Raw genomic sequence first — 12,134 nt, forward strand, 5'->3', positions numbered from 1 at the left:
ATGTGGCTCTGACATTATCTCAAGCCCTCCTCCCACTCTTCCTAGCACCACTGTAGCTAGGGGTGGTCACACCCATCAGGAACACAGAAACATCCCTGCAACCAGTTCTCTTCCCTGCAGCCATCTGTCAGCTCACAGAGTCTCTCTCCCACCTCTCCCTCTTGTTACTAGCCTTTGCACCCTACAACTTATCACAAAGTTAGTGATAGCGGATGGAAACCAACTGTCCTACTGGTAAGTTACAAGACATTGCAGCCCCACTGATAGATGCTATGAGTCAACACACTTTTCCAGCTCTTCCCAAATGCTCTTAACTGCAAACCCCTACCTGAAGGTGGAACCTTGTTACGTCACAGCAATCTTGGACTTGTGTTTGCAGGCCTCTATCTGACTCCTTCCTATCCCATAGTTTAGCACCACACCTAACTACAGGCAAAAAAGCAGAGAGGCACTCCTACCTTAGAATAAGACAACTAGAAAATCTGCAGAACCAAGAGCAGCTCCCTCAATCTACTGCATCCTCCAATGGTTCCTGCTTCCTTGTCTATTTGCCTCAGACTTCGTCTTACCCCTTATTTTCTAAGCCTGGGGAATAATACCTTGCAAGGCACTGCTGAATGCTTTCACTCAACCCAGGCTCATAGGTTATACCCGCTTTTGCTCAACAACTCAGCTGCTGCACCAGAAACATGAATCTTGATGATTCTGCCACATTCCATTTGATTCAGTATCCATGATTCACTTCTCCTTTATACCTGTTCTGAGATCTTAAGATGCTACTTTACAGGTCTGCAGCTGCCAGCTGCTCTTGGTTTCAAAGCACAGGCCTTACAACTGCTCCTCCCCAGCTGAAGATACAAAGCTTGACAGTTGCCACCTTATAGGATCCGAGTCACTGCCAATTCTTCTATTCCTGCCTTCAAGGCCCCTGCTTTACTGCAGATGAACAGCTTACATTCTCCATTGACTTCAGACACAAACTTTCCAACACACCACTCAGGTTCCACACTGCATCCTTAAAGACCATCACGATCATCTCTGACAACAGAAGCAGAGAGCCCCTTTACTACATAAGCCCTTCCATTCCACCCACATGTACTGCAGAAGGCAAAGTTTCCCAAGCTGACTCCCAGGCACTCATAAGGATGCAGTTCAGAACACACAGCTCTTCAGTGCAGAGAGGATTCCACTCCTCCAAACAAGCAGTAGGACATCCATGCAAAAATAGGGTGTGAGAACACAGCAGGTAGAGCTGACCATCTCATTTTGCATTCAGCCAGAGGAGCATCAGGAAGCAAAGAAGGAAATTTAAGGGTTTTCTAATGGCACATTTTCCTGAAAATGTAGAAAGAATGACCTTGAATAACTCAATCTGGTCCAAAAAGTGTCCCTTTAACACGTTTAGCATCCAACAGGCTGTTCTCATCACAGCTGAAGTCACTTTTTCCTCACACTTCACAGAGAAATGAGCAAATGCAGCAATACATCTTGCTGCTGCCTACACTGAACTCACCATCACCTCACTGAGGATACATGATCTCACTAGCTGGCAAAAACTAACGAGTATGCTGTAAAACCTCTGACCACAGGGCTGAGCCTGACATGAAGGCAGCTCCATAAAGGAGTGGCTGTGATCTGGCAAAGGGGAACAGCTCCCTTACTCAAGGCTCAGCACTAAATTGAAAGCAAGCATTAACAAGGATGGTCTATGACACATAGGTGTTTTTCCTTTTTAAACGAGAGAAAAAGAGCATTTATGAACACACATACCTTGTTTGTGAGGTTCTTACACTAATTCTAAACAATCTTGATGGAACCATCCCATACAAGCCTCCTCCCACAGCAATCTTGCCTACAAAGTACTACAGGTACACTCCTGGCAAAGCAGCATCCATACAACTTCCTTCCTCCATTCCACAGGATCATTTCAGTTGGAAAGGACTTCTAAAGGCCATCTGATCCAACCCCCCCGCAACAAACAGGGACACCTACAGCTCCACCAGCTGCTCAGCACCCTGTCCAGCCTTACCTTGGGTTTCTAGAGGGATGGGGCACAACCACCTCTCTGAGCAACCTTCGATGCAGTGGAGACCAGCCAAAAAATGGTAGAACTGCCTCCAAATAACTGCAGTCTCCTGCAGCGAGAGGTCCCCAGTCAGCATACAGCTAGAAGGGAAAAGTCCCTCTTTGGCATTTCTTTAAAGAGCACAGAGAAGACAGATGAGCAAGTAATCCGTATTGCTTTACAACACTGAAGCTGCTGTTGAGACTGTCACGTTTATGCTAAGCCTTGGGTTAAAAGGAAAAAATAATCCCACGCAGACATGAAAATAAAGCTCTAAATCAACATCTCTGCTCACTTCCAGAGCATCACTGAGGCCTCCCTGACTACAAGAGAAAAGTATCTCTGGCAGTCCAGCTTCATTGCACACCCCGGGAATACTAACAAGGTAGATTAATTACTGTTTGTTTTCATGGAGTTTCCTGCTGTAACACACACCAAGATGAAGTCTCAGCAGAATTACTGCTTCTGAGGCAGCATACCTGCTGGACCCAGCAACTGCTATACATAAATCTCCATAAAGCACACAAGATGTTTAACAGATCAATAAATCAACCTGCTTGCGTGATATAAACCTGCTCATGAGCCTCTGAACAATGAAAAGCCTTAAACTGCTTTCTCCTTTCCTGCCCTACACAGTGCACACACTACAACAGCACATGCCCTGGACTGGTCACCATACCAGCCCTGCTCTCAGTGATTTGTACTGGGGCTTCCTCCTCACTGAGTCTCTGCCTAAAATAGCAATGTCACTGCTCATTTATTATTTCACCACTGATCAGCTTCATTAAAAGCAACACTGGGATAAGAAACAAGTGTTGAAATTAAGCTTAATTGAAAGCATTTTTCAAGGAGAACTCCCACACTATTTTCAATTAATTACAGAAAGAGACAGAAAAGTTGTTTTTTTTTTTTTTACTGCATCTTCACTTTTAGTTTTACTGGGCATACAGAAGAGCCAGGCGTTCCCCAGGTGCTACACCCGACTGACAGGGGAGCAGCATGCCCTGGGAACAACCCTGTGTGAGTCAGGGAGTGGGGCACACCTTCCTCTGCCATCAGAGCACCCAGCTGGACTGACTCACTGCTCCAGCATCAAGCACCCACCCCCACTGGGTCTGTTCAGCCACAGAGCACAGCACCAGGGAGGCTACTGTTTCCACTGTGCATTTAATGAAGCAAAAGCAAGACCAGCACTTGGTTCAGAAAAGGCACATCTGGTCTCCAGACAGGAGAGAAAAAGGCCTGTATCTGAAAGACTGAAATCCGTTTTATTCTGTACTCTTCCCGCTGAAGCTGCTGCTCCCAAGTCAAGCACTGTGCCCAAAGGCACATAGGCTGCACGGTGTTCCCAACATACCCCTTCAGGATCCTCCCTGCCTGGCTCATCTTACTTGGAAGCACAGCCACATTCCTCCTGCCTAGTATGGGAAAGAAGGAGCTGATCAACACAGGCACAGCTCCTAACAACTGGCTGAAAGTCCTAGCTTGCAAGAGAGCAATCCCTGGCTTCCTCAGCCAACACAAAGCCATGTAAGAGATCAATCACTATGCTCACTATATTAAAGTGTTCCTTCTGAAAAATGAAAGTGTGTGTGTGTGTGAAGGTGGACCACATCTTTGCTCTTTGCAACCTGCCTCCACCTGCCCACACTGAAGAAATAATCTACTTCCCTCGAGTGGTACTGGCACAAGTGAAACATCTGCTGAGGCTGTCAGGCTTCCTAACTGCAAATTGACATGAAAAAGCAAGAGGAGCTGGGAACTCTCATACCCCGGACAATTCTGAAAGTCTCCATGTAGTAACTTGCAACATAAATTCAGACCAGAATGTCACAACAGGGACAGTTCACAGCCCCAAACACCACATGGCAACTGAAATTAGTGTAATCTAATAAAAAAAGAGAATAAGACTCTGCAGCCTCAAACAAAAATTAGTGGGTTTTGCTTGTTTCTGTTTTGTTTTGGTTTTTTTCCTCCTCACAAAAAGCTGTTAAGCCACTCTATGACTATCCACAATTTAACACACAATGTCATGCAGCCTCCAGGATGTGGACTTAAAATAATCACCAGAAGCAAACCATATAGAAAAGGAATTGTGAAGAGCATATACTCCCATTGTCCTCTTTGGCACTGCAGAGATATTAAATCATCAAACATAGCCCAGTAAAACTGACATCCAGACAGGTTTAAAAAATAAAATAGTGCAGCCTGCCAGCTCTCAGTTATAGGACACTCCATCAGGCCAAATTGTACATCCTGTAATAACAGCGTGCTTACAGATAGCACCAAACCAGGCAGACACTTCTGAACAGCTCAAAGCTCTCAGGATTACCCACCAGTGAAGGCAGGTCACAAGCTGACAATACAACTCATTATTCAAACATTCCTCCTCTTGAAAACACATCTCATACAAAAATTAAATAGGCACAGCAGATGGACAAATGGGATGCTTGCAGGTTTAAAGCCATTCACTGCTTCCCTATTTTGCATTCACCACCCCAGCAGCTATGAAGCAGAGAGCCATCCAAAAGGAGGGGTACAAAGGGGTGCTGCGATTCAGAAGCTCTGTGAGCTGTACTTCCCAAAAAGGCAGGTTTAAATTTCAAAAAACTCAAGGTATCACACAAAGAAGGTAGGTTCCCAAAATAGAATGGAATAGAATTAGAAAACAAAGACAAACACAGCCCAAAAGCCTGACTCTATATGTGTCAGTCAGTGCTATACAAAATGTGAATAAAGTTTTTTGCAAGTTCACTCTTTTTCCACTGCCATGCAATTGCTGCAGGTATAAAATAACCAAGTTTTTCACCTTACGATCCCTGAAGCCAGAACATTTCTTCTTCTTCCCTTCTGGCTGAGCTTCCTCACTGCCGGATGCCACGGCCCTCCTGCCCTCATCGCCGCTGCTCTCCCCTTCCTCCTGGTGCTTCACCTTCTCACCTCGCTCTGCCCTTGAGTTATGGTTCACAGAGTCTTCTGCATAGGCTCTGCATCAAGCAAAAAGAAAACACGGTTCAGAAAGTTAATGAGGACTGATTGGAAAGAGCACACTTTAGCCAGAAATTCCACCATTTTCCCAAGTAAAGATTTCTATAGAGGTGACAGATGTGCTTTCTACTACCAGCACTGAAGGATTCAGAAAGAACAGGATCTCCATTTCAGCACAACTGTTGTATTTGTTTTTAATCTCCAACAGCTGATTTTATTTCTCTCTTTTACTAATGACTTCTATAAATCCCAGTATTTGGGGATCTTTAACAAGAAGAAATGGAGTTACTTATCCTCACACTAAAAAAGCAGCTCTCTGTAAGCAAAAGAAAAGGACCCTCTGCACTGGTGGGACACAAAGATCATCAGCAACCTCGTCTGTAGCCAAGGCACTACTCAAAGCCTCTCTGTCTGAGCAACATTCAGAACAACCAGCTAGCAGTGGGGGGGGGGTTAAACAGAAACAGGATCCACCCATAAGCCAGACAAGGCCGCATCATACCTATGCCTTACCTAGAAGGCAGTTAATAACCAGAGTTCAGACCACTTTTGCAGCTAACAGTTTGGTTAAACTCATCCTTTCTGAGAGCTCTAACAGCTTGGGCAACCATCTGCCTGTAACTTCAGCTAAGGTGCCATTATTTTTGCATACCTGGGGATTTATTTTGGACTAATCACAGGTACAGGGCTCACATCCAGCTGGGCGCTGCTCATTAGGCAGCAGCCAACAGAGGAAGGCTGGTGCTTTGTGCTCCCTGCAACCACGAATGCAATTATTTACAGCAGCATGACTTGGTTTAAAAAAAAAAAGCCAAGAACTGCCTTTAGAGAAAAACAAAAGCTAAACAGGATTTTGGAAGTCTCTCAAGCTTTAAGCAAAAGGCTCTGCTCATTTCATCCTACCAGCTTCCTAACAAACAGATGCAGTATGCAAAATAGACAGAAGACTGTGTACACCTCTCCAGCAACACAGAGCTTTGCGCAACCTCAGCAGGTCATATTCCAAGAGGCAACAAGGCAGGTGCTCTTCAATTAATTTAGATGTTACCAAGGTAAACAACTCTCTCCTTACTAACATTCAATAGTTCACTAACAGTTATGGCACAGGATTAAGCAAAAAACTTCATTAGAACAAGCTCCCAAAGCACATGCTTAAGGACAGAGAGGATCATTATGAAAGCAAACTAATTTTTGTTCAAGTTGTGATGCCTCCTACAGCAGGCTACCAAGAGCACTCCAACAGCTGCCACCAAGTGCCCAGCATCGCTTTGAACACAACAACCCAGTATCCTACAGCTGTGTTAAAGCAGCTCAGAACCTTCTAGTCTGCAGTGTGAGAGAATACATCAAACATAACATCAGGAGAGCTTTATTTAATAAAACACACAAGTGCCTGATGAAGAGGCATACTAACAAAGCCTTTTTGCACAAAATGGAGAGTACCATGCCAGCCTATGCTTCCTGAAAAGGCCCTGAGTCTTTAAGTCTCACCATCATTAAGGCTTTCACTGACCATATCTGGTTCAAAGTGCACAGCACTTGGACAATGTGGGGAGCAGAGCAGTGACCACGCAGTTTCATTTTGGCCAAGGCATGGCTGGCTCCAGCTGAGACTCCAGCAGCAGCACTAATGAGGAAAGCCCTTCTGCCAGTAGGACACCAGTCCCAGGCAGCTCAAAGAGAATCCCCTGGGACAAGATTCTGGGGACAAAAAAGCAATTAAAAAAAAAAAAAAGAAAAAAAAAAGAAGAAGAAAAGATTGCTTGTATATACAGCCAAGCTGCTCCATATCAAACATGCCAGAGGATAGCTGTATCGGTGAAGATTTGTTCTTGTAACGCTTGACTGACAGCAAACCAGGGAAGGGATAAATAAAACTCACAAATCAAACATTTTCAGCAAAACCTACGCGTTCCTTCAATCCATCACGCTGTCAAGCTGGTTGGCTACTGTGATGCAGACACAGGCTCTTCAAACACAGTAGGCTCCCCATGCCTCCCCCCCTTCCTAGTTTATCTAGGTAATTAACTCTCCCCTACAGATGGATTACCTTCCCACCATACAAGCAAAATGAAATATGAGAATAAAAGCAGAATTTATTGCCTATTTCACGAGCAAGGTTGCAAATTGTATCTGTTATTCCTTGTCTCCAGGCCACAGTCCAAAGCACTCACTGAATTCACCACAGAAGGATCTGCTCCCTACATATACCTACAATGAGGTATTTTATAACCTGCACAATCCTTCTCTGTTCTACATCTTGGATTCCATCACCTGCAGTGTCCATACTGCATCCATATAAAGGAGTCTTTCAGAGCAGACACTGCCACAGCCAAAAGAATCCCTATGCAACCATAGGATCTACATCCAAGAAGGATCCTGCAATTTGCAGCAGGGACTGGAAAAAGACCCCAGCTGCAGTCTTTTCATTTAAAGACATTACAATTCCTCATTTTGAAGAGCTTTTTTTCCTTCTAGATAAACTAAGCAAAACCAAACCCAAAAGTGTTTTGAAATAACAACAGTGCTCAGTTATTCTGACCCTGAAAGCAGCAGAAGAATACTTAGCTACCATGTATTAAGTAGGCTCAGAAGGAAACTGAATCTAACTGGGGCATCCAGGTGTCAGCAAAGACCTTGTGACAGAAGCAGAGGAGACGAATCCTGCCTGACAGATGCATTCCTCAGAACAGAGCCACAACACTCCTTGCATACAAACATCAGGAGACATCTAAGTGAGGTTGAAAGCCATTTCAGGCTTTCATAATGAAATTCAAGAGCGAGCTTTGTCTGGTTTGGATACAAGAGACAAAAGTATGCATCCTTGAAGGGTGGGGACACTAAGTGAGGAGCTGCCCCATCTTCAGCTCCATGCAACCAATGATTAGTAGGCTATTGACCTAAAATGATGAATATCCAAAGCCCAGTTTTTCAGGACTTTCTTTCTCACAGAACTTTTAACTACTTACTCCCTTATCTTCCAAAATATTTGATACTAACAAGTCAGCACAACTAATTTGTGGCCAGAACTGTAATGAATACGTGACAATATTAAGACAGGCTCCAGAGACTAGTAATTAGATTGAGGAGATGGCTCTTGGACACCAGCCATAGCCCAAAATAGGTCCAAAAGTATAAGGAAACAGCAGCATAGTCTGTGAAACTTGTACATCCTTCCTTCCACCCCAACCAGCAGCAGGCACATCCCTGATAAGAGCACAGCCACAGCCACTGAAGGTGCATTCAAAGAAAAGCTGGAGGAAACCCAGAGAGCAGCAGGAACAGTCAAGAGTCCAGAGCAGCATGGGAAAACTTGACCTGAAGTCATCAGGTTGCTGTCAAAAAAAACCAAACCAAAACCCAAAAAGCACCCAAAAAACAGAAAAGAGGAAGCTGAGATAACTGCAATATGCATAAAACAGCTGCTGCAGTGCTTATGTCAGTCTGGTAAGGACAGGACAAGTAGCAGATGTGATTTGAGATATCATAAGTGAAGAGACTTGTACACCAGGGAAGAGGGGAAGCATGTGTTTATACACATACACACACAGCCTACGAGAGGTGAGGAGACAGAATCTCTAGAATCAGCTGTGGGAGTGTATCTATACTATCACCGCTCTCTCTATCACCAGCAAATTGCTATGAATAGGTGAGACAGCTGCCTGTCAGGACAAGGCTGGAGACACCCAGCTTTGCCTTGGCAGCAAACAAGCTGACCACATACTCTCTCCACTCAGTTTTGGGGCTGGCACCAACATGCAGCGCAGATGGACGAGCCAGAGTGTGAGGACCTCCACTGCAAGTCCCCTCTGAAGGAGGCTACTGTGAAGAACCTGAACTGTTTTAGGTTAGTCCTACAGCTAACTCAGCTCGTGCAGAATAATGTGCCACTCCTCAGAGACTTCTTCCTGCCAGCCTGCAGATGAAAATAATTGCTTTGCAAAAGGTTGTCAATCCTAATGACATGCTGGAGGCATCCCACTGTTGTTGCCCTAATACCCTCATGAACTGTAAATCTCTGCACCGTAAGTTCTTAAGCCAGGAAACACTGCTTACAGTTCCAAGTAGAGCTCACCAAGCAGCAGACAGGAAGGTGCCCCTGGGTTGCAGCTGACTGATGCACATGGCCACAGCTCAATTACATCTGCCACATAGAAAAACTGAGCCTGAAGCATAAGCCTGTATGCTCCACCTTTCTATTGTACTGCTCACCTGAGCCTCTCTTTATCCAAACTGTACTTTAAATACCACAAAACCCAATAGATTCTTCCCAAAGAAAATTAGAGTCGCTTTCACTCAGTGCTGCAGCTCCCCTTGAGCTTGTCTCTGGGCATTTAGATGGTACAGCATTGTCCAAGAGGGCTGGGTAATCCTATAATGATTCAAGGTGAGTGGAGACAGCGAGAAGCACAGGGCAGGAACTCATTAAGATCAAAGCTGGCATCCCAGTCTCCATTCCTGGTCCTCCCAAGAGACAGCAAGCTCACAACCAATCAAAGCTGTCAGACAGCAGACCTTGCTTTTAAGAAATAAGAATATCTTATACAAGAGAGTAAAGAAAACCAGTCTCCAGTTCTACAGACTTTTTAAGGGGCTCCGCATAAAAACAAAACACACCCAAGACCAATACAAACCTGGCTTCTTCAAGCTGAAAACTGAGCCAGATCACAGCCCGACTTAGAATTACAATTATCAACAGCTGAAAATTGTTTTATTGGAGGTTCAAAGCTTATACCAAGGGTGAGAAGGATGCAAAAAAGTTACAACTTGAACTTTGAAAGCAAACACTGTAGACACAGGGAAACAAAAAACAGGAAGGACAAGAAGAGAATGCTAGACATACTTGGTGTAAATTAAAAGCTAAGTACTCTATGTAACTGGTAAGGGGCACAAATACCCAAGCAGGGAATAACGCCCAATAGAATACAGTCTTTTTACTGTCAAACTCATCAAAAGCAGCAGGAGCAGGTTGTAAATGAAGATTGTTTACTTTGTTACTGGAAGTGACAGATCTGTAAAAACAGAGCAAGTGTTCACTTTGAAACATAATAGCTTATATTCCCTGTATCCTGACATTCTAAGAAGAGCAGAGACTTTTTCCCACTTAAATGGGGCTAAGATCTGCCTTACAGAGCATACTGTATGTGTGTATTTCTACCTTACTGGAAGAATCTGAGGCTTAGTTTTAATAAGAGCTGGCTGAAACCTCGTGCTCGACTGTTGTGAAAACTCAGTAAGTTTTAACTTTGTCACATTTGAAAAGAGCAAACAGGGCAACAGGTGCAATGACAGACTTGTTAGGTTTTTTAGTTAGAGAAAATATATTTTCTTCTTATAAAGAAAATAGTTACAAGGATTTATAGAAAGCAAGTCTTATGCTAAACAGGTGCCACTTCTTTAAGAGATTACCAGCATTACTGATAATCACAACAATACCCATGTAATAAATCCAAGTTCCTGTGTGGCATTTCACTTACTATTAGATGATACTGTGATGAATAAGCCAGAATAACAAAAATCAACATGGCACATTCAGTGGATTAAAAACAGACGAATAACACATCTACACACAAGCATTTGATCATCAAGTGGCTGAGCTTCTCCCAGGCTCTGATGAAGGTAAAATCCTGGCCCCATACCATCTTTTACTAATGACCTTGAGGATAAAGTCATTGAGTCCCCTACAATCTATCAGCAGAGATTCAGAATTTCATTCTTGCTCACTTGGCAAGCTGAGCACACAACACCCATGTAGATGGCCAAAGAGTGAGGGGAATGTCTGGGAACAATAAAGATGTATCTACAGGACTGGTTTCATACATTCTAGAACAGGTGTAAGTACAGGACTCTCAAATCAAGGCTCAGTGTTACACACTGCTCCTGGTCAGCACTTCTGGGAAGCTGTCCGCATTAGGTCTATTTTCACCTCCAGCAATCACATGCTTTATTTGCATGGCAGCACTACTCATTTAGCAGTCACATTACATAGACCAAATATAAACTCAAAATACTGATGTGGTTGGTGACTTCCAGTATTTACATGCTCTGAGTTCCTGGACAGTATTTAGTTTCCCTGAAGACAGACAACTCAGGTTTCTTGAATAACGTAAAATATCATCATAAGTTTATTAATCCAAAGACCACTTTTTTCCAACTAGCTTAACAAGCCCATACTGCTAATTAACCACTGCGAAGAAATTTTAGGCAAGATTGATCCCAGCACCCCGTCTTCTGATTGTTAAAGACATGAATTCTCATCAACACCTGTGCTACAAGCCATGAAGTGAAAATGTAATACAACATTAATCACTGCAGCATCTGCTTCTGTTCTGCCAGCTACAGGCTCAGTCCTGCAAAGCAAGAAGAAATTGGTGAGCCCACTCACGTGCTCTGAGAAAGGCACGTTTCCACACCACAGCACTTTATAGGCACACAACACGCAGCACTCGTCTTCCTGACCCTGCTTTGCAATCCATCTTCATTTCCATTAAGGAGGACATGAGAACAGGAGAGCAAATATAGAGCTAAGGTAAGTAGTGTTGCCTGAGCATTGACATTATTTAAGAGAGTTTAGAAATGAAGACAAAAATGAGCAATACATTGAGGAAGAAGGGAAAAAATGTTCCAAGCATCTGATGGATGACTTTCATAGTTAACCTGCAAGATGGGAGTTATCTAAGTGCACCAAAGATTTTATTGCTTAGGATACTTAAAGGACTCTGCAATCTGACTTATTGGCAAATAAATGAAGGTTCGAGATACATTCTTGAGGGAAATGAGGTTGCTTCAGGCTTCTCTTGGTCTTTGGACAGCAGGGGAAGATCACACGAGGGCAGCCAGACACAGGATAACAAATTTCAGGCCATACAGTTACAACATCTGGAAGCCCAAAGAAGGCCACATCTGGGACCACTGCTGGCTCTCCAGCTTGTGAGGTGTTCAGTTGCATACTGAAGAATTCAGCCTCCCTCCCCACAGACCCACTCTTCAGTACAGCCCAGAGAGCAGCTGGGATCATCAGGAGGTGGAAGAGGCTGAACAGCTTGGGAAAAGCGACAGCAGTGACAAGACCAGACCCTAA

General features: G+C 44.0%; 1 protein-coding gene across 6 annotated transcripts in view; it reads right to left on the minus strand.

Moving 5' to 3' along the window:
• MICU1 (mitochondrial calcium uptake 1) overlaps positions 1 to 12,134 on the minus strand; it is an 88,053-nt gene that overhangs the window by 58,883 nt on the left and 17,036 nt on the right. For all 6 annotated transcript variants that reach the window (XM_015866295.2, XM_015866299.2, XM_015866298.2 and 3 more), the window contains one exon: positions 4,875 to 5,052. In XM_015866295.2, coding sequence (XP_015721781.1) covers positions 4,875 to 5,052 — 178 coding nt within the window. The remainder of the gene's footprint in view (positions 1 to 4,874; positions 5,053 to 12,134) is intronic.

This window comes from Coturnix japonica, chromosome 6 (genome assembly GCF_001577835.2).
Source record: "Coturnix japonica isolate 7356 chromosome 6, Coturnix japonica 2.1, whole genome shotgun sequence".
Classification (NCBI taxonomy): domain Eukaryota; kingdom Metazoa; phylum Chordata; class Aves; order Galliformes; family Phasianidae; genus Coturnix; species Coturnix japonica.